The sequence below is a fragment of the Fundulus heteroclitus genome, chromosome 8 (assembly GCF_011125445.2).
Source record: "Fundulus heteroclitus isolate FHET01 chromosome 8, MU-UCD_Fhet_4.1, whole genome shotgun sequence".
NCBI classification, from domain to species: domain Eukaryota; kingdom Metazoa; phylum Chordata; class Actinopteri; order Cyprinodontiformes; family Fundulidae; genus Fundulus; species Fundulus heteroclitus.
In genome coordinates this window covers 3,349,285-3,371,029 of record NC_046368.1, presented here as the reverse complement: position 1 = coordinate 3,371,029, position 21,745 = coordinate 3,349,285, and the positions used below count along the sequence as shown (strand labels likewise).

The 21,745-nt window shown below is 41.8% G+C and overlaps 2 protein-coding genes and 1 long non-coding RNA gene across 3 annotated transcripts; 2 read left to right on the top strand and 1 right to left on the bottom strand.

Moving 5' to 3' along the window:
• Positions 1–1,135: 1,135 nt before the first annotated feature.
• LOC118563885 lies at positions 1,136–7,327 on the top strand. The gene is made up of 3 exons (XR_004931503.1): positions 1,136–1,205; positions 1,735–1,763; positions 7,224–7,327. It is a non-coding gene; the product is annotated as an uncharacterized LOC118563885 (long non-coding RNA).
• Positions 7,328–7,359: 32 nt separating this feature from the next.
• Positions 7,360–13,105, top strand: LOC118563884. The gene is made up of 2 exons (XM_036139926.1): positions 7,360–8,774; positions 11,094–13,105. The coding sequence occupies exons 1-2, from the start codon at positions 7,705–7,707 to the stop codon at positions 12,688–12,690; spliced, it is 2,667 nt and encodes an 888-aa protein (XP_035995819.1). The 5' UTR covers positions 7,360–7,704; the 3' UTR covers positions 12,691–13,105.
• Positions 13,106–19,403: 6,298 nt separating this feature from the next.
• On the bottom strand, positions 19,404–20,749 carry LOC118563883 (lysozyme C-like). Its single transcript, XM_036139925.1, has 4 exons — positions 20,569–20,749; positions 20,190–20,348; positions 19,994–20,069; positions 19,404–19,908 (listed from the first exon to the last, which is right to left on the bottom strand). Exons 1-4 carry the CDS (start codon positions 20,696–20,698, stop codon positions 19,842–19,844), a joined length of 432 nt encoding a protein of 143 aa, XP_035995818.1. The 5' UTR covers positions 20,699–20,749; the 3' UTR covers positions 19,404–19,841.
• Positions 20,750–21,745: the final 996 nt, after the last annotated feature.

Below are 21,745 nucleotides of genomic sequence, written 5' to 3'. Positions count from 1 at the left end.
TTAAAATCTTTTAAAAACAGCAAATAAACTTGGAGAAGATTCAGCAGTTATTTTATTTCAGGTGGACGTTGTTGTGATGCCTTTAAAAGTTTAAAATTCATACACTTATTTCATCCCATTGTAATTTTTTTTCTCTATTATACCATTTGAGCCTGACTCTGTCTGTGTAACTATAGCTAGCAGTAGTATGGTTGTCTTTGTTCACTGATCAGAGTACCAGGGATGTTATGCCGGGTTTTCATCAGCCAACACAACCTGGCATACCTGCTTTCTACTGCTGACAAACTAAGGCTGGACCATACAGAAAAAAACATATCGATAAAATAGAAAACATATTGATCAATATTGCTAATTATCAACAAATTCAAAACATATATTTAAATGCAGCCCTGGACATTTTATACTGTTGCTTATCAACTTATTTTTAAATAAAGATACAAACACTGAACTCAAACTCAACCATTTATTCAACCTACTTTTTACCAAAACTACAAGTTTTTATAAAATGAAAAAGAATGCGTGCTCTCTGACCTCTTTAAAGGGGGCGGAGCTTGGTTCCTGGGTCTGCGTTGTGATTGGTTGGGAGGATTAATGATGTAATATTTACCTACATGGCTAAAATGCAAAAGGAAGGAAACTGTTATTCTATTGACCTTTTTTCTATCGATCTATATACGTTGTTATTTAATTTTGGTCCAGTCCTATGCCAACCATCAGTGTCTGGACTCCAGACTTCAGAGTTTCTCCTGACCTTTCTACTTCTTCCTGGAGTTAACTCTGAAAGTGGCTCATCAGTGTTGTGCAGAGCTTTGCTGCATGGCGCTCTACCCTTCTAGCTGGTGCTGCGAACCACTTCCTGTTCCTTCCTGTCTCTTTCAGCACACCCTTAATCAAAACTCTTTCTCACCACCGCAGATGCTTTGCAGCCATGACAGAAAACCTGTTTATTTAAACGCGTAAGCCTAAAAACCGTGGAATTAGGATCTTTCCCCTATTGTAGCTCACCTTTGTGTAACTGTTCCTATTTCCTGCTGCCTGTTGCTCAGTTGAGAATGATGTTTAAAATTTAGCCTAGAAATGTTGAAAGTTTGAAATGATCTTATTAAGTTAAGTTTTTTAGAACTTCAGCAGGATATACTGAGGGTCATTGGCACCGCCGCCTTCCTGCTCAGCTCTACAGAACATCCAGCAACCAAGGAGAAAAGGTAGAATTGGTTTTATTGTCTTCTGCATAACATGGAAACCGATGAAAAATATTTTAAACTATATTAAAGATGTGTCCTAAAACATCTCCAGCTCATCAGCTATGATAACCTTATGAAAACCAAACTGAAGGTGTGAACTTTTTTCAGTTATGTGTGAATTAATTGGTATAAATTGACAGAAAATAAATAAATTGACAGATGTTTGTAAAAATTTACAGTTTCTGGGTTTTACAAAATACTGGACCTTTGGAGCAGTTTAGGCAGCTGTTAATTGAACCAGACCATAATACTAAGAAAATGAGCACAGAAGATTAAAATCATGCGGAGCGTATGATGCTGCCTCATGTTTTCCACCTTTTCTAAACCGAAATTCGATTTTGTGCCTCGTTTATAATACTATGGTTTCACTTTCTTTGAAGAGATGTTCCTAAACTTTAGTGAAATTTCTATAATTTCTATTTCAGATGTAATTTTTTGGAAGCACTAATCATGTCTTCTGTTAAAAGTTATATTTGTCTGACCCTCACAGGTTTCTGATTCAGGGAGCACGATGGCACAGTGAGTACATCTGGACAAAAAAACGAATAAATAAACCAGATAATCCTCCTGGTAGTTTTGTGATTCTGTGAGTCATAAAGGCAATTATTAAGAAAGTTAATGTTAACTGCACTAACTTTGAGGACTTCTCCCACCCCTGGTCCCTGGATTATCAAATACATCATTGATTAGTGATCAGTTGTCTAAATCTAAGTCTAAGTGATTAGATGAAATCTCCTGGGTTTCCTTAGATAGAAACTTTTCAACCAGTTTGAATAATAAACTCATCTTGACTGCATTGTTTAAAAACTTGGATAACATTTGAACGTATGAACTAGACTTTGAATTGACTGTATTTCTGTATATAAACTGGATTTTTAAGTTGTCCTTTTTCTAAAGAGCATAGTGATATAATCTGTAGGGAATCTGCTCTATATAAAAATAAACTAGTTTCAACACATTCATTTCTCATAAAAGTTTTTTTTTACATACATAGAAACAATCTGCTTGCTTGACATTTTAACGTAACCCTGTAATCCTTCATCCTGTATCATTCCTCCTCTTCCCCTTCCACCAGTGTCCAAAGTTTCAGGTCTTAATTAGAAAGTTTAGATGTTAATTTTGTCCAAGTGTAAAGGGAATTATTAACCCTTTCTGATGACAGTTACAGCAATGCAATGTCCATATAAAATCAGAGCCAGTGAGCCAAAGATGTCATCAGGGGGCCTCCACCTCTGGGCTATAGTTTTCTTCTTTGCCGGCCAGATTTTACGAGTTTTATCCATAAGAGATGGCCCAGTTACATCAGGAAGACAGCGGATAACTTTGGTTCTGGTGTTGTGCCGATATTGTGCCGAACAGCTGGTGTCAAATATGCTCTGTGACAAAACTTCATATGTAAATAGCAACGGTTAAGGTTCTCAGAGGCCTTACTGACACAATGCCAGTCCAGTTAGCAGCGTTCTGCAGCCAGATCTTCATCCCAAGCTTTCATTTCTGAGGAGGTCCTGATATTTTAGTCTTACTGGATGCATCGTGGGACCAGATATTAACTGGGTGATCAGTCAACTCTAATAGGTCATGTAACATTTTCATACCCGAGGGCCACCAATGCACCAGCGGGCCAAGGCGCCAGTCAGAGGAGGGGGTCAGGACGGACGGACGGACGGGGGGGGGGGTTGGGGGGGATGGGCTTCGCACCTAGCAGAGACTTGAGATGTTCTTGGGAGATTAGCAGTTCAGACCCGAACCTGACAGATAAAATAAAATAAAAAAACACAATCTCATTCACACCTTCCCACCCTAGTGCCCCACGGCCCATGCCCCCCAGGGAGGGTGCCAACATGACCCGCACGGGCCACCCAACCAGAACCCCCCTCCGCCCCTAAATACCTAATAAGCCCACTCCCTCCCCACCCTTACCCTAGCCACCCCTCTCTTCCAACCCTTTTACGGAGAGCAGAGGTGTCAGCCCCAGTCCCGGCAAGCCACCCAGGCCCCACAACAACCCCCCGCCAAGACCCCAGGCCCGGTGGCCCGCTCCTCTTCCAGGCCCCAGACTCCGTGCCGCACTCGGAGAACGGGGGTGTGAGAGAAAGACCCAGATCCTCCCTACGCCCGCTCAGATGTTCTGTTGTTGCATGTTGTGCTCGAGTGTGTTTAAAAGTGGGAGCACCAAAGGGGGTGCCCGGCACAGTCCACCCCCCCCCCTCCGGAAGGTAGCTGGGGCCAGCACACCCCCTCCAAGCAACTGCCCAGAACCCTCAATGTCTAAATGCGAGAGGGGGTGAAGGGAGCCATCCGAGGTGAGGCCCACACAATAAGCCCCCCACCCCCCAGATATCTTTACCCCCCCCCCCCCATACAATGGCCTACATGTATGTGCGTTGTGAAAATGTTTTGAGTAAAAGTTTCTAAGATGCATGATAAAATTAGGGTGAGGGACTTCATCAGAAAGTGGCAACCTCCAGTAATGCCCCCTCCCCAAGGTCCTAAATGAGTGGCGGTGTGATGGAGCAGGCAGAGGGAGGAGTCCGGGGATGAGGAGAAAAGGACTGGTGGCAAGGCCCGTGAGCCAACCACCCACCAGGACCAACACCTCCACCCTCCCAACCCACCCACCAAACCTCCTGGCTTCCCCAGAGGTTGAAAAAAAATGGGGGGACCCTGGCTAACCAGCCCGCATGAACCATCCAGAACCCCCCCCCCCCCCCCCCCCCCCCCGACGAAACCCGCACTGGGAGATGGCATGGACCAGGACCAAGATATAGGGGGCCGGACACGGAGCCCTTCAAACATCCACATCCACCCCCCCAACCCTAGATGTAATCCCTCCCCAACATTAACATTTAAACAACTTACCATACATACAACAATAGACATCCAGGCTGGGTTAGTCCCCACTCCCCTCCCTCCCCTCCCCCCACTAGCAGAGTGCCAACCCAAAAAGGGGGGAGAGCATCTGCCATGAAATGTTAATGTCCATGCCCCCTTACCAGCTCAACAGGCCCCGAGGACCCCCAGCACACCAGAGACCCCATGCAGGGCAGACACCCGGGTGTGCACCGGCCCAGATCCCAAGTGGCATACCCCACAGAACACGAACCCGCCCGGGGGCGGCACAACCCAGGGACCCTCGACTACCGGATCCACCCCGGACCCACCCAGCGGCAGTACAGCTACCAGGTCAGTAACCCACATCTGTCACCGCAGAACTCCCCAAGAGCGCAGCAAGTGGCCGCTGTAGGCCTCCCCAAAGCCTCCCAAGCCCCTCCCAGATGGGGACAACAGACCCCGGGGTGAGACCCCCCAGGCGCCCCACTCCGAGCGCCCTCCAGAACCCCAAGACCCAGGGACCCCCCTAGCCAGCCCCCGCGCCCCACAGGATGCATCCCACCGCCCCCTATTCCACTAAGTGATGGTGTTGATCAGAGGAGCCCAAAGAGCCAATCAGATGCGGATGCAGATGCTGTCTCTAGATTAATATGATCCAACAAAAGATCTCTATACTGATTGATACTGAGATTTTCTTTACTTTTCCAATTCATGAGGATAGTTTTCTTTGCGATACATAATGCAGTGAAAACCATGTAAACTATTTATTTTTCCAGAGGGCTTTCCTCAAAATTACCAAGCAAGCAAACTGATGGGGAAGGTGTAATTTTACAGTTCAGGCACTTTGATAAGTCATTACATATCTGTGTCCAGAAGCTCTGGACTGGTGTGCATAACCATAACGCATGAAAATAATTATCAGGATGATTGCCTATGCAGTGTGGACAGATGTTAGATTGTGCCAACCCCATCTTGAATAATCTTTGTCCTGTGTAGTGTACTCTGTGAAGGATTTTGTATTGTATTAGTTGTAAGTTGGTGTTTCTAGTCAATTTGAAAGTTCTTAGACATGTCTGAGCCCAGAAATTTTGTTCAAAGCTAACTGATAGATCCTCTTCCCATTTCATAATAGGAAGATACATTGAATCATCTACTTTAGTCAGTGTCCTGTATGATTTAGACAGTAGTTTTTTGTGTGTGTGTGTGTGTGTGTGTGTGTGTGTGGGGGGGGGGGGGGGGGGTTAAATCTAGAAACTCTAATAAATTAGTTGGGATTTGTAAACCACCTTTAAAATGCTTACATTTATTTCTAATTATAGATTTAATTTGTTCATATTCTAAAAATTTATTTTTACTAATGCCATATTGCCTATTTAATTTGGCAAAAGTGATGAACTCGGTTCCGTCAAGTTAATGTTCCAGATATTCAATACCTTTATTCTTCCAGTATGTAAAGTTTATCATATTATTATTTTGTAGGATATCAGGGTTGTTCCAGATAGGAGTACGACTGCATGGGATAAGGGACGATTTTGTCATTTTAAGAAACTCCCACCATGCTGACAGAGTAGAGCTGATATTGATATTTTTTAAGCATGTATGCCGTTTTATATTTGAGCTAATAAACGGCAGATCTGAAATCATGATATTATTGCACATTTCCTGTTCTATATCTAACCAAGGCTCATCTAAAAGACTATTTTTTATCCATTTAGTGATGTATTGTAGTCTATTTGGTAAGTAGTACTTATGGAAGTTAGGCAGATCTAGTCCCCCTCTGTCTTTAGTTTTCTGTAGCGTCTTTAAGCTGATACGGGGTGGTTTATCTTTCCAAAGAAATTTAGAGATGGAAGAGTCTAGAGATTTAGACTAGTTGGATGATGGTTTATTGGGGATCATTGAAAATAAGTAATTAATTCTGGGTAAGACCATCATTTTAATTGAAGCTACCCTGCCCATGAGTGAAATTGGAAGCGATTTCCATCTTTCAAGCTCCTCTTCAATCTTTTTTAAAAGTGGGGTGTGGTTAAATTTCAGTAAATCTGCTAGTTTAGACGACACAGTAATACCCAAATATTTAATATTTCCTGATTGCAATTGTAAATCTAGGGGGATCTGAAAAGAGCGATTAATTGGCAGTACCGTAGATTTAGACCAGTTTATAGAGTAATCTGAAACTTTTGAGAAAGATTATAGTAATCTGCCATAGTATAGATGCTGATGTGAAAAACAAAAAACAAAAAAAACCCAGCATATTAGACTGGCAGGCTGTTTGCTGATTTAAAACACTAGGTGTCATTATTACTCTTTGCTCCTCTAAGTCCAATTCTAATGGCCAAGTAAGTCGCTTCTATCATTATAATTATTTAGCAGGGTGGTAAAGATACTCTGTAGTTATCAATGTTAATTAACATCAGTCCTGACTTAGAGTAATTAACTTTGTATCCTGATATAGGACCAAATCACTCAAGTTTCTCTAACATGCGTAGGAGAGAGTTTTAAACATATATTCAAATAAACTGCAGATCTGCTCCAAGGTTTGGCCATTTAAACCTCTGTTGGTCTGTTTCTTGGAGACAGAGGTGATGGTAGAATGTTCCCACCTACTTAGAGATAAGAAATCCCTTTATTGTCCCACAATGGGGAAATTCAGGCATGACAGAGAGTTACACACTAAACCAGTAATGAAAAAGATGCTAATCCTGAGTTAAGTCCCCCGTTCCCTCCATCACAAATTTACTCCTGCACCGCTGTGTCAAACAGGGTCTCTCTGTCTGTCTGTCTGTCTGTCTGTCTGTCTGTCTGTCTGTCTGTCTGTCTGTCTGTCTGTCTGTCTGTCTCTCACAGAGTCTCACTTTTCTGAGACAAATTGTTTTTGGCTAAAGATTTGCTCCGTCCTACTCCTTCCTCTCTGACTGTCTATCTGCTGATTCTACAAAACCTTCCTTCCCTTTCATATCCATCTCCTTCCTACGTTCTACAGAAGATTTAACGTGTCACCCTGAAGTTTCCAAAACTTATTTGCCTGAACAAAAAGTCGTTTTAAATGGTTAAATTGGCTAGGCAAATTAAATACGCCACATATTTAAGAACTAAAACATTTCCAGGATCTAAGACCTGCTCTAAACATCTTCTCTGCTTTCACAGGAACAGAACCGATTCATCAGGGTTTGGAAACATCATCTCCAAAAGTGATCTGGTTCATTCAGGACCTCCTGAGGTCTTCCAGCTGAGAACAAAGAAAGAGAAGATTGGTCGTCTGACCACAGTAGCTGTTGGTGAAAGAAACAAAAGCAAAGCACATAAAACCATCCTGCTTGTTGGAGAAACAGGAGCCGGAAAATCCACTCTAGTCAACGCTCTGTTCAACTACGCCGTGGGAGTAAAGTTTGAAGATAAAATCTGGTTTCAGGTCGTGGAGGAGGACAAAAGTCAGACGTCAGAGGTGATCGTTTATCAGATCTTTGGTTTTCAGGACCAGACTCTGCCGTTCTCTCTGACCGTCATTGATACTCCTGGATATGGAGACCCACAATCGCCCGATCATAATATCAGAATCAGCCAGCAATTAGTGGAGTTATTCCAGTCAGATGGTGGCATTCAGGAAGTTCATGCAGTAGGTCTGGTCATGAAGGAGGAGGAGAGTTCAGTAAACGACCAGCTGAAGTACATCTATGATGTTATTTTGTCTCAGTTTGGAAAAGATGTGGAGAACAACATCGTAGCTCTGATGACAAATGCAACTGGAAAACCACCTAAAAAAGTTCTTGAAGCTGTAGAAGCTTCAAACATTAAATGTGCCAAAAATGAGAAGAATCAAGCTGCCTGCTTCCAGTTTGATAACTGCCAGGATGAGGAGCGAACAGAAGATTCAGAATTATCTATAGAATATGCTTGGAGAATAACAGAGAGAGGAATGAGACAGTTCACAGCCTTTCTGGGTAGATCTTCCCCTCAGCAGCTGAAGGTCCTGACAGCAGAGCAGAAAGAACGGCTCAGACTGACGGCCTGCATCCAAAACCTGCTGGAGAGAATCAGGTTCACTGAGTTAAAGTTCAGAGATGTAGAAACAACTCAATGGGCTCTTTGTAACAGCAGAGACCAGATGAAAAGTGATCAGAAGTTTACTGTCAGCATTCCTGAGACCTACAAAGGAACAGAACCTCTCACAGATTCAAGGTGTGGTTTTGAGACGGCCGTCTGCTGCCTTGTCTGTCAGGAGAACTGCCACTACCCTGGATGCACAGAGGCTCCAGATGCTCAGCAGTGTGAGGTGATGAGGGGGGAGGACTGCTCTTCATGTACCAACAAGTGTCCCGCATCAGACCATGTGAAACAAAACTGGAGATTTGTGATCAGGACCAGGAAAGCTGAGAAAAACAAAGAAGGTTTATTACAGAAATATGGACAGAAACAGGGAGGAAAGAAGAAGCTGAAGCTCTCAGAAATACTTGAAACAGAGAAAATTAAACTAAAAGTAGAGAAGAGTCACTTAATAAATGAAGCATGTATGTTTTTTATGAAACTGTATAAGTATGTTAAGAATGAGGAATCGAGTGATGCCTCGGCGTCCACTTATGTCATGTTGGACCTCCTCATCAAGAAGATGAAGGGACAGGAGGATGAAGAACGGCTGCAGAAACTTGAGGAAATCTACGGCCGAATGGATGAGAGAACCAGAACAGCACAACAGTTCAGGTACAGTTACTCTCAAAACGTGTCTTTGGACTCTAAAATCAGTCATTCATGTCAAACTGGACAACATAATAGTTTACAGAACAGTGTTTCTGTCATTTAGTTTCATGTTCTGAATTGTTTCTGTTTCACTCTTTGGTCACTGCATTTGAATGGAAATGTGGATTTTAGATCTTAACACCTCACCCTTCAGTCTGAACCAAAATGGCAGCAAGATAAAAACAGAAAGTTTCTGGATTAAAGACGTGTTGCCATAACAACACTAATACAGGTTCACCTGTTTTTCCTCCTCTCCTTGTAGGGATTTCTCATTGCATCCGATGTGTTCTCTGGCTTCAGGGTTTAATTTTTGAATAGAAATCTAGGATAAATATATTCTCCTCAATTAATGATGAAAAATATGCTTCTCTAACTCTGCGAAGGGTCTTGTTATACAACAATAGACTGTCCCTCCAGATTAGGTAGGATTCCTCTTGGTGTGTAGAGCGCCATTTTCTCTCCAATTTCCTAACATTGTGCTTCAAGGAACGCAGCTCTGAATTAAACCAAGGAGCCAGCTTCCTGTGAATAATCACCTTCTTTTTCAAGGGAGCTACATTGTCTAATGCAGAACACAATGAGGAAGTCACACTGTTAGCAAAGACATCTATTTGTGAATGGGAAGAAACAACATTGCTGCTATCTGCAGGGTATTTCTGTGATACTGACGATATTAAGAGGGGGACAGACTCTTTAAAGTTTGATGCAGCATTGTCCGATAAAGATCTACTATAATGGAACACTCTTTTGGGGGTGGAGAACTCAGTTAAATTAAACTCAAATGTTATTAAAAATGATCAGATAGGACAGGGTTGTGAGGAAATATTGTTAATTCTTCACAATCAATGCCATGTGTCAACACAAGGTCTAAAGTATGAAGCCAAGAGTGTGTCGGTTTATGCACATTTTGAGCAAAACCAATAGAATCTAGGATAGTTTTAAAGGCTACACTAAGGTTATCACATTCAGTGTCAACATGAATGTTAAAATCACCCACTATAATAACCTTGTCAGTGTTTAACGCCAAATCTGGCCTCCAGAGTCCGTTTATCTGTAATCCCCATGGTAACCGATATTGCAGTCCAGTCTCTGTAATGTCATACTCTCTAACAGTTGTTTAAATTATTGTTTAGAAGTTTGGGGAACTTGTTACAAGATGTTACGTGTTGTTACTTGTTACGTTTAATCACTCAGCAAAAATGATCCATCAGAAACTTTCTGTTCACTTTTTCTCAACTCATTCAATTTAAAATTGCAAGAATTGGTAAATTCTGAGCTGACCCAAATAATGTATATGGCATCAAAAAGTCCCTGTCAGATAATATCTAGAATTTATTTAAAGTCAGAGAGCCTTACAATCTGAGAGGAACTTATGAAGTATTTCAGCCAAAAGTAAGGACAACATTAAAATCAATGCCTGGTGGTTAAAGGTGTTCTGCTACGGAAAAGCCTTGCAGATAAAATAAGGTTTAAAATATATGCAAAGAAAAACTACTTGGAGGAAAGTGGTTTGGGTATGCCGTGTACTGCTGACTAAACAACCACATGCATCTATAACCAGCACCATGTGTGCAGGTGTCTAGATTTCATCATCTACAAAATATACTAGTAGATAAAAAAAATTACAGTACAGGTTTATGATCATTTTATATGGGAGTTGTATAGAGTAGTTTATTTCAGATATACACTGTACCTTTGCTTGGCCTTCTGAATGCCTTTTTTAAGTTTGCCTGTAGCCCCCCTGTTAATATAGAAGGTGCACACTTCCCATTGAACACATATGAAAGAAATGATCAATCCCAAAAAAGGTTATAAAATAAAGTTTTCGGCTTCAGAATAGAAGCCCAGTTGTTTTATTTTTTAACCTTTTTTTGAGTTTCATAGAGAACCAAACAATCAAAACTACGACTTCAGGGACAACTGAAAGATAAATATATTTAATAAACTTTTGTTTTATCTTGTGCATGTCTTCTGTGTTTGCTGCTCTGGACAACAGCTCTTATCACCCAGATCACAAACTGCTGGCACTTTGGAGAACCACATTTATTTTAGGGTATTTCTCCAGCAGAGGCAAACTCTGTGTACATCTCCTTTAATCTCGTCCAAATTTTATTCATAGAGCGCAACATAATACCGTCATTCTTAAGTCAAACACATGTACTGAATAAAGTTTCTTTTTTGCAAACTTTGACTTGGAGGGATCATTATTTATTCCATTATCATTAGATCAAATGGATATTGTTTGACTTTTATATACATAAAGGTTTTTCCTTTTTTCCACAGGATGGGAATTAACTCCTCTCATTTGGAGACCTTGATCTCAGAGAGTGTTCAGATCCACCGAGGACCTCCTGCTGTCTACCAGCTGATGCCAAAGAAAGAGATGATAGGAACTCTGACCAGAGTGACGGTTGGTGAAAAAGATGAAACGAAGCTAAATAAAACCATCTTACTGGTTGGTGAAACAGGGGCAGGAAAGTCCACTCTGATCAACGCTCTGTTCAGCTACGCTCTGGGAGTGAAGTTTGAGGATGAAGTCTGGTTTCAGATCATAGAAAAGGAGGAGGGACGTTGTCAGACACAAAGTCAGACATCAGATGTGATCGTGTATGAGATCTTTGGTTTTGAAGGTCAAACTCTGCCGTTCTCTCTGACAATCATCGACACTCCTGGATTTGGAAGCACCAGAGGCAAAGAAGAAGATGACTCCGTCAGCAGGAGATTGTTTGACTTGTTCCGATCGGAGGACGGAGTTCATGAGATCCACGCCGCAGGTCTGGTGATGAAGGCGAGTGAGAACCGACTGAGTGACCATTTGATGTACGTCTTTGATTCAGTGATGTCTCTGTTTGGAAAAGACCTGGAGAGAAACATCGTCGCTCTGGTCACACACTCTGATGGAGGAACACCTGAAAACGTTCTTCAGGCTCTGAAAGCAGCAGAAATTAAATGTTCCAAAGATGAGAATAATCAGCCAGTTCACTTTGTGTTTAATAACCAACAGAACCAGCAGAGAAACATGTCAGAGAAAGATCGGCTCAGTTTGAAGCACTTCTGGGACTTTACAAATAAAAACATGGGTCGTTTGAGAGACTTCCTGGAAAGGACCGAGACGCAGTCCTTGAAAACCACCGTGGAGGTTCTAAATGAACGGATTCAACTGACCGCCTGCATCCAGAACCTGCAGGAGAGAATTGAGCTGACTGAGCTGAAACAGAACGAACTCAGACAGACCGAAGAGGTTTATAAGAAACACGAAGAAGAGATGAAGAAGAACGAGAACTTCACAATAGAGGTTGACGAGGTCTACAAAGACAAAGAACCAATCAGGTGTGGAAAGTGGAGGCTGATGCTTTATAACGGCGCCGTCACCTGTTCTGTCTGCCAGGAGAACTGCCACCATCCTGGATGCACGATGGCCAGGAAACCCAGACACTGCAAGGTCATCAAGCAGGGCCGCTGCACTGTCTGCACCAACAAGTGCCTCGCATCAGATCACGTCAAAGAAAAGTGGAGATATGTGATAAAGACCAGAAAGGTTCAGAAGACCCTGGAGGATGTGAAGGCGAAATATGATGACAGCAAAGCTGAATGTGAGACCAAGTCAGGCCTTCTGGAAAATCTGGAAAAGGAAACCATCAAACTGATAATGGAGCGCTCGTTGCTGCTGGATGAGGCCTACAATCATGTCGTCAGACTGGAGCAGATCGCCCTGAATGTTGACTCAGGGTCCACCTTTGACCACCTGGGCTTCCTGATTGAGAAGATGAAGGAAAAAAGCGACCAAAGAAAGGTCCAAGTCCTGGAGGAGCTGAAGGTCAGGATGGAGGAGGTTAATGAGAGCCGAGCCCAAGGGCAGAAATCTGGGAAGATGGTTTAAGTTCTGACAAAAAAGGAAAAAGGCCTTTTATTTAGACCTCTTCATCTGTGTTTAAATCCTTTCATACACAATTAGCACTCAGAGAATATATTACAAATTAAAATTAATATTTATAACCATAAGCCACACATTACCAGGTGTAAGATGATATTGTTTAGAATCCTTTTAAGAAATGCATTTTATCACTTTTAATTATTAATCAATTTATTGAAAATGAAATGACAGAAGTGAAAGTTTTTTAAACATCTTCTTTCTTCTTGTTTTCATGTTTTAATGAGTCTTTATGCAAAACCTGTAATGAACTGAACAGGTGGATTCATTATTTAGGAGAAATCGGGTAACATCAACAGGTCTGTCAGAAAGAGAACGCTGGACAAAACTCACCAACTGGCTTGTAATAATCTGGCACTGATGTCTGGTCTGAAAGCTGGTTATATACTAGTGGGAGCAGGTGGAACAGATCTGAGGTGATGAGGAATGGGGGGAGCTAAGCAGGTGTGTGACATGAGTAATCAGACCAGGCATCAGTGCCGAGATCATGACAAAACCTGGAGATGTTTTCTGCCTAATTATGCAATACATTGCATATTATTGCATATTATTAAACATTATTATTTCTGTTATTTTTTTCTGGAAGCTTGTCATTTTAGATCAACTTTCAAAAACTATATAATGTTTATTTTTTTAAACCTGTCATTTTTTAATCTAAACTTTTATCAAGTTTTAACTTTATGTTGCTATAATAACATACGTACAGGTGTTTTGTTCTTCATTTCAATAAAGAAACTGTATTCAGCAGTTTGCCATTTATTATTAAAGATGGAGCATCTTCCATGTGACTCCACTGGTTGATCCCACTGAGCTATATTATACACTGGAGTGCTAATAGCCGCTGTTAGAACGAGTCGCTTTGAAGCCACCAGCCGCCATATTGGTACTCCCTATTTCCCCCCAGTAACTAGGGAATATGTGCGCTACAGCATCGAATAACGAGGATTTTCTCATGTTCAGGGGGGACTTAAGAATTTTAAAATGTCAAATGTCATATACTTTTATGTTATGTTCTAAAACTATCAAGTACTGAGAAAGTAATGTGCTGAAATATTTTGAATTTTATTCATTTAAATATATATATTTAACATTTATAAATATATAAATAAACTATACAAAAACATATATTTACATATGTGTATACATATATATACATATATACATATACACATACTTATATATACATATATATATATTTAATATGACTAACATGTAAAATATTTCAGCACCTAATTTCCTAGTAGCTGATAGTGTTAGTACATCCATTGACTGTAGTATTACCTGTGAAACGTTTTCACACAGCCAGAAAACTGCTTGTTGTTGCAACCAAATCCTGTGGGATTCTGTGAGAGTAGGGAGTAGCAAGATGGCGGCCAGTGACTTCAGTTTTTCGGCAAAATCAGAACTCCAGTGTATAATATAGCTCAGTGGTTGATCCCCATGCTAAATCTCTGATCTGTAATAACAGTAATCACTTATTGATAGAACCGGTACTGACCCCTTGTGGTAAGACGTGGAACACAGATATCACCACATCCCACTTTCTCTGAAGCGTAAAAACTAAACTCATTACAAGTGTCAGTATTTACCTTAGGCAACTTTTCATTAAACTACATGGACTACTTAGGTTATCATTTGTAGTAGCAACAGACATCATAACTTCTTAGTATCTTACTGCTTTGCTGTTCTGTCATAGAAAGCCTTTTGTTTCATTTTCTGATGTTTCAGCTTTTGTTCCAGCCTTGGGTATTTCTTTAGCTTTGCACAGGTTGGAAGTGTTGTTCGGAGCTTTCTCTTCATCAGCAGCTCAGCAGGTGACAGTCCGCATTCCAGAGGTGATGCTCTGTAGCTCAGTAGAGCCAGGTAAGGATCGGAGTCACTGTGTGCAGCCTTTTTCAACAGCTGCTTCAGGATGTGAACGCCTTTCTCTGCTTTGCCAATAGACTGTGCATACAGTGGGCTAGATGTGACTTTGCGAAGTCTTGCCACTCTTTGCTACTAAAGCATGGTCCATTGTCACTCATTACTGAATGCGGAATGCCATGTCTGGCGAAGATGGAGTTGGCATGTGTAATGACACAGTTGGACGATGTACTTGAGAGTAATGCCATCTCAGGGTAATTTGAGAAATAGTCAATTACTACTAAATAGTCTTTTCCTTTCAGGTGGAACAAGTCCATTCCTACTTTGTGCCATGGTGTTGTTGTCACATCAGCTACAGTCATTGGCTCTTTTGCTTGTCTGTATTTCTGGCATGTCTCGCATCTGCTTATCATGTTGTGAATGTCTTTGTTAAGTCCAGGCCAGAATACTGTGTTTCTTGCCCTTCTTTTACATTTTTCAATGCCTAAGTGTCCTTCATGTATTCTCTGCAGTAGCTCCTGTCTAAGTGTACGTAGGATGACTATTCTGTTTTGTTTTAACAACAGTCCATTAACTACACTCAGCTCACCTCTGACATGGTAGAACTGTGGACAGGATCCTGCAGCCCATCCCTTCTGCATGTTCTCCATCACGCACTGTAGCTCTGGGTCTCCCGCCGTCTCGTCGATGATCTGCAGGGTCTTGGCGTCAGACACAGGAAGTGTTGCAGACACCATGTTGACGTGCACCTGGACATATTCTTCAGTCGTGCTCGCACAACCCTTGACAGGAGCTCTTGACAGTGCTTCAGCGAGAACGAGGTGTTTGCCTTGTGTGTAGATGAGTTCAAAGTCATACCTCTGCATGCTCATCATCATGCGCTGCATCCGTGGTGACATTTCATTCAGGTTCTTTTTTATTATTGCAACGAGTGGACGATGGTCAGTCTCAACCGTGAAGGTGGGTAGGCCGTATACGTAGCTGTGACACTTTTCAAGGCCAAACACTAGTCCGAGACACTCTTTCTCAATTTGTGCATATCTGCACTCAGTCTCTGTCATAGACCTAGATGCATATGCTACAGGTCTCCAGTGCTCACCTTCAGCTTGTAATAGTACTGCACCGATTCCATCTTTCGAAGCATCTGTAGACACCTTGATTCTTTTGGTTGGGTCAAAGAATGTCAGCACAGGTGTGGCAGTGAGTGCATCTTTGAGCTCTTGCCACTCGCGCTCATGGTTGACTGTCCATTCGAAGTTGTTTTCTTTGTGGAGGAGCTCACGCAGGTTAGTTGTTTTTGCTGAGAGATTGGGTATGAATTTCCCGATGAAGTTTACCATTCCCATGATGCATAGGACACCTGGTTTGTCTATGGGTTTTGGCATGTTCAGTATGGCGTTGATCTTTTCTTCATCTGGCTGTATGCCCTGAGCTGAGAGCTTGTCTCCGAGGAACACGATCTCTTTAGCAGCAAACTGGCATTTGTTTTTGTTCAGCTTTAATCCATTCTTCTGAATTTGCTCTAGAACATTGGTCAGTCTCTGATTGTGCTGCTGGATTGTGGATCCCCATATGATGATGTCATCTACATAGGCTCTTACTCCATCCAGGCCTTCAATGGTGTGCTCCATTGCCCTATGAAAGATTTCAGAGGCGGATATTATTCCAAAGGGGAGCCTCTGAAAACAGTATTGTCCAAAGGGTGTATTGAACGTGCACATCTTGGTTCTGCTCTCATCCAGTCTCGGTTGCCAAAAACCTTGTGACGCATCAAGTTTGGAGAAGTATCTTGCGCCTGCCATCTCACTGGTGATCTCCTCTCGCTTGGGTATTTGGTAGTGTTCACACTTGATGTTTTCATTGCGGTCTTTTGGATCCATGCATATCCTCAGCTCTCCATTCTTTTTCTTTACGCAAACCATGGAATTAACCCACTCTGTATGTTCTTCGATCTTCTTTATCACACCAAGGGCCGTCATCCGCTCCAGCTCTTTCTTCAAGCTGTCTCTTAGTACCAGTGGAACTCTTCTTGCGGCATGAACAACTGACTGTGCGTTGTCTTTCAGCTGAATTTTGTATCTGAATGGCAGCATACCAAAACCTCTGAAGACGTCGGAGTGAGTCAGTCATGCTGGTATTGATTCGATACACTCTTTTCACGAGCTCCAGGCTGTCACAAGCTTTGTCTCCTAGCAGTGAATGGAATCCTTCAGGAACAACTGAGACTAGCAGGTGATGCACTTTATCCTTGACTGTGACTTTCAGCTTGCATGTGCCTAAGCACTCAATGCTCTGTCCATTGTAGTCTTTCAGTGCGAGTGTTTTCCTCTGTATTTTTGGTTTTTCTCTCATTGCCTTCACATCTGACCTGCTGACCAAATTTGCTTTAGCACCTGTATCTAGCTTCAGTGTAATTATAGTCCCATTAATTTGCAGTGGTGCTATCCATTTGTCTGATTTTCCAGCGTTTATCTGTGCTTTTGGTTCATCTTCACAGTTCTCCATGGAAATAAAGAATGTGTCGCCTAATTCCGTATTTTCCACGACATTCACCGATTTTCCTCTCTGTTTCTCTTTTCGTTTTGAAAAACACTGTTTGGCAAAGTGATTCTTGCCCTGGCAGTTGCTGCGTAGCTTGCCGAAAGCAGGACATTCTCTGGGCTTATGCTGTGTGCCGCACCGTTTGCACTGAAACTGTCCCGTTTTCTGTCCACTATAATTTCCTCGACGTGCATTGTGGTGCTTGAATATGGCGCCAACGTCTGCCGTTTCTCTCAGATTTGTATTGCTAGGTGCTGCTTCACTGAACGTCTGTACATGCTTTTTGCTAAGCTCGCTAGCTTGACCAATCTTCACTGCTTCGCATAGCTTTAGTTCAGTCACCCTTAGCAGTCTTTCCCTAACCTTCTTATCCTCAATTCCAGACACGATCTGATCCCTTATCATTGAGTCTTTGAGAGTGCCGAAATTACATGACTGTGCTTTTATTTTCAGGTCTATAACGCAGTTGTCAAAAGTTTCTCCTGTCTGCTGTAGCCTCGAACGGAATACATATCTCTCGTATGTCTCATTTTTCTTAGGAGAGCAATGAGCTTCGAAGTTGGCTATCACAGTGTCAAACTTTCATCGGTCAATCATGGAGTTGATAGTTTGGTCTCAAGAATTTGAAATGTGATGTTGAATAAATGATTATTGGGTTGAGGAGAAGGTGAGAAGCTGCTGCCTGACAGAAGAAAAGAAAAAACAAAATTTTGGGGCGAAGTCATCATAAAGCAAAATTATAGAATATAGGTTCAATTTCTATTAAATAAATTGAAAGTCATTTTTTAGTATAATCAATTTGGAAGTAAAGAAGCAGGTATTTAAAGTAATCAGAAAAGTGTTTTTGATGCCTTTGGGATAAATAATCTTATCTTTCAGGGCTGATGCCTTGCTGTAAGAAGGTCCTGGGTTCAACCCCCAAGTTTGACCTGGGGTCTTTATGCAAGTGGGTTCCCTCTGGGCGTCCAGGAGGCATCCTGACCAGATGCCCGAACCACCTCAACTGGCTCGTCTGGACGTGGAGGAGCAGCGGCTCTACTCTGAGTCCTCCCAGGATGACTGAGCTCCTCACCCTATCTCTAAGGGAGATAGGATGAGGCTGCCTCGACCCACTGGGGGTAACAGAAGACAGAGCAGAGACACAGAAGCACACATTGATCTAGTAATCTGTTCTACATTAAATGGTAATAGCGGGTGATCTGTCTCCCCTGATGATGTCACAGTTAACAGAACGTCAGACCAGGTGTACCTTCTATGAAGAAAAAAGAGAGAGAGAAAAAAGTTAAAAGCTGGAATAACAACAAACAATGCAGATTGGAGAGCAGTAGGAGAACTCAGCAAAATGAGAGAAATAGTCCCTGATGTCCTCCAGTAGCCTAAGATACTGTATAATACGATTTAATTTGACTTTGTGTGCCCCCAAATTCAGCTACACAAAGAGCCACGTTTAAGAGTTTCTATTGAAAGGCGATGAGTTGTGGAAGGGGAGAGCAGAGACAGTACAAGACTGGAGCAGATGTGTGATGAAGGCCAGAGCTGTCGGACGAGGCAGAGCTGGAGCTGGCAGACGTGAGGGAGCAATGGCAAGCAGGTGTGAGGCGAGGCAAGGATGAGATACGAATGGCGACGATCCAGCGGGGAAGAGCTGGCTGAGGAGGGTTTGAGTAGCTAGTGGACAGGTGGACTGAGCTTCCCTTAATTAGAGGTGGCAGGTGGCAGAGATCTGGAGTGGAGACTTGAGCATATGGAAGGAGGAAGGTGCCAGAAAATGTCCAAAATCAGACAGGCCAAAAACTGAACCCTGACAATCTCTATTAAAATCTGTTAATGGAGCTCAAGCCTGAGGGAAATTCAGGAATAAAATTAACTTTCAAAAATAAAATTTTATTATAACATTAGCTAACATAACTGTGTTGTTGATGCAAAATAATCTTATGGTCTTACCAAGATTCTCACGTATTGCAACTGTTTCCAGATTATTAAAATTTAATTTATTTTGGTAATAAAAAGAGACACATTGATCAAATTATTTATTTTTCGCCGTTTCCAGATGTGTTTGCACACAGATGGCAACCACCGCCCCTGTAGATAAAGCAACAGAAGAATAAGCACATCTTCCTAGGCCACATGCCTTATTCTGATTTAATATTCCTTTAGGATTAAAAGTTTTATTTAATAGAAACCTTATTGTAACCTTGTCAAAGGAAGATTCCCCACCACCGTATCAGAAGTAAATTTAAACAGATACTACCAACAGCTCTGATCACGTTGAATTTTATTGTTTTAACATTTCTTTGCTCTTCTCTCCAGGATGCTTGTATGAAAAGTCAAAATACAAAGCAAGACAAAATTATTTCAGAATGGCGTTCACAGTTATTTTGTATACATTTTTGTTTTGTTTTATTCTTATTGGATTTTTTTTATTGGGTCATCCATTATTAAGAGCCGTCTGACGGGGTTTTCTGCTCCACATTAAATTCTGATTGTTGGCGAAAGTCTGGCATTTGAATGATTAGTTTAGGGTAGTCCAGTTTATTTGGTGTGGGGTTATTTTACATGCATATTCTGTTTAGAATAATATTTAGGAGTGGATTGTTAAATTAAAATAGGAGAGATGTTTCTATTTGTTTTCAGCTGCTTCTCATTTCAGCTGCTGGATTAACGTTTCATCAGCCGTTCTGCCTCTGGTCTCCAGGTCAGAGGTTGCAGCCTCTCAGATAGCTGCTCAGGTTTCGGTTCTGGCAGTGAGCCTTCCAGGCCACCCTAGAACCAAACAAGCATTTTACCAACAAAGGTCCACTTATGAAAGTCAAAGTTGTCCCAATATCACTGATATGTCATATAATACCATGCTCTGACGCCTTGTTGATCAACGATGCGTTTGGCGCATCTGATCGCCGTTTCCACGTTGTCTGTCTGCAGTTCTGTGAGAAGATTAAAAAGCGTCTTTAGGGTTAAATCACAACTACTATAAATCTCTCTCCATTAAAGGGGAGAGAGCTTTCCCGTTAGGTTGGAAATGATTTAGTTGCTTCTTCTCTTACCGCTGCAGCGAATCCCACACCCGTTGGCTCTCGAAACGCCGCCATCGCTGCACCACCATTTGTTGTTGATCTGGAAGATGCCGTAGTCAGTCGAGTCGTCTGTGTTACGGTTGATTGCTCCGGTATTGAAGTTTGACCCGTGCTGGGTCAGACAGACCCCTGAGGACAACCAGGAAAGACAACATTGAGGTTAATGGATCTTAGGATCAAGTTTGCTGCTGTTATGGCTGCTGGCGTTAGTCTCTGAAAAGCTTGAAAAGAACAAATATCAATGGGCTGAGGATGAGAAACCAGAATATACAGAATCACCTAAACATCTAGGTAATTAATTATATTTTATAATGTCTTATTTTCATGCAGGTGATCATTTAGTACTTACCGTCGGCCAGGCTGACGCCACGGTAACCATCCATGTTTTTCGCCTTCAGTGTTTTCGCCCAATCACAGCGCTCATAGATTTTTGCGTTGGCCACAGCCACCAAGAGCAGCAGCAGCAGGTGCTTCATCATTTCTGCTGGACTGAAGGTTTCTGGTCAATGCGCTCCCCTAGAAGTCCTGTCGCTGCTTTATCAAGTGAGAATGCTATACAGTGTACTGCTATTGTTTTCCTGTTTTTCTTTACTTTTTTTTATTATTATTCCGTACGTTTTTCGACGCCTAACTCGTTCCGCATTTTTCAACCGATTTATTTAAAATATTCAACTTTTTGTGAGTTTTTGCTCTCATTGAAAATGAATGGAGAATCCTTCAAATTCTTCAAATTTGTCAGCTTTTTGACAGCTTACTGCTTCAGCCTACTTTCAGCTAGAAACGCCATTCAACTTTTAAAATGTAGTGATATCTTTCAGCTATTATGGTATATTTCACCTTTTTCATATCTTTTACCATTTTCATATAGTAGCTCCTTAAAATAATTTTGGCTTTTCAAGAAATTCAGCGAATAACATGCGTTGCTATGGTCGTCAAGTGGCAGTTGGTAGAGTGCGCACTCTAGAAATTCAACTAATTCTTCTTCTCCGAACAACTTCTTCTCACTCGCTCAATTTTCAACCTATCCACATAAATTATACATCAAAACGTAGGAATTTTTGTCTGGATTCTGGAAATGTAACCATCATTGGTGTGGGATTTATAGATTTTTCGCAAATCACCCCAGAGCACCACAAAGCCGGAAAGCTCTCCATTGATTTTCTATGGAGGTGTGGTGAAAAATCACACCTGACATTCCCAAGCGACACATGTTTTCACATCGTCGCAACTCCTAAACCGTTTTATATACAGGCATGAGACTTTCACACATTCATGTCCAGAACCTTCCGGCACTCACAAAAAAGGAATTTTGTCGATAAATGTTATGGTTTTGCCGAAGGAACAATTTGTTCAGGAGTAGCGTTTTGGGAAAATGCTAAAACAGGATCAAACTTCCATCCCCCCAAATGAGGCACTTTTCTACATCGTCGCTACTCCTAAACCGTTTCATGTACAGGCATCACACTTTCACACATTCATGTCCCGACCCTTCTGGCACTCACAAAAAAAGAATTTTGTCGATAACT

Bases quoted from the DNA above. Each gene is read 5' to 3' on its own strand.
- LOC118563883 (XM_036139925.1), bottom strand. From the start codon at position 20,698: ATGATGAAGCACCTGCTGCTGCTGCTCTTGGTGGCTGTGGCCAACGCA. The intron at 20,070-20,189 runs GTAAGAGAAGAA...ATCTTCTCACAG, and splicing joins GTGTGGGATTCGCTGCAGCG to AACTGCAGACAGACAACGTG. The intron at 19,909-19,993 runs GTATTATATGAC...GTTTGGTTCTAG, and splicing joins CAACAAGGCGTCAGAGCATG to GGTGGCCTGGAAGGCTCACT.
- LOC118563884 (XM_036139926.1), top strand. From the start codon at position 7,705: ATGAAGGAGGAGGAGAGTTCAGTAAACGACCAGCTGAAGTACATCTAT. The intron at 8,775-11,093 runs GTACAGTTACTC...TTTTTTCCACAG, and splicing joins AGAACAGCACAACAGTTCAG to GATGGGAATTAACTCCTCTC.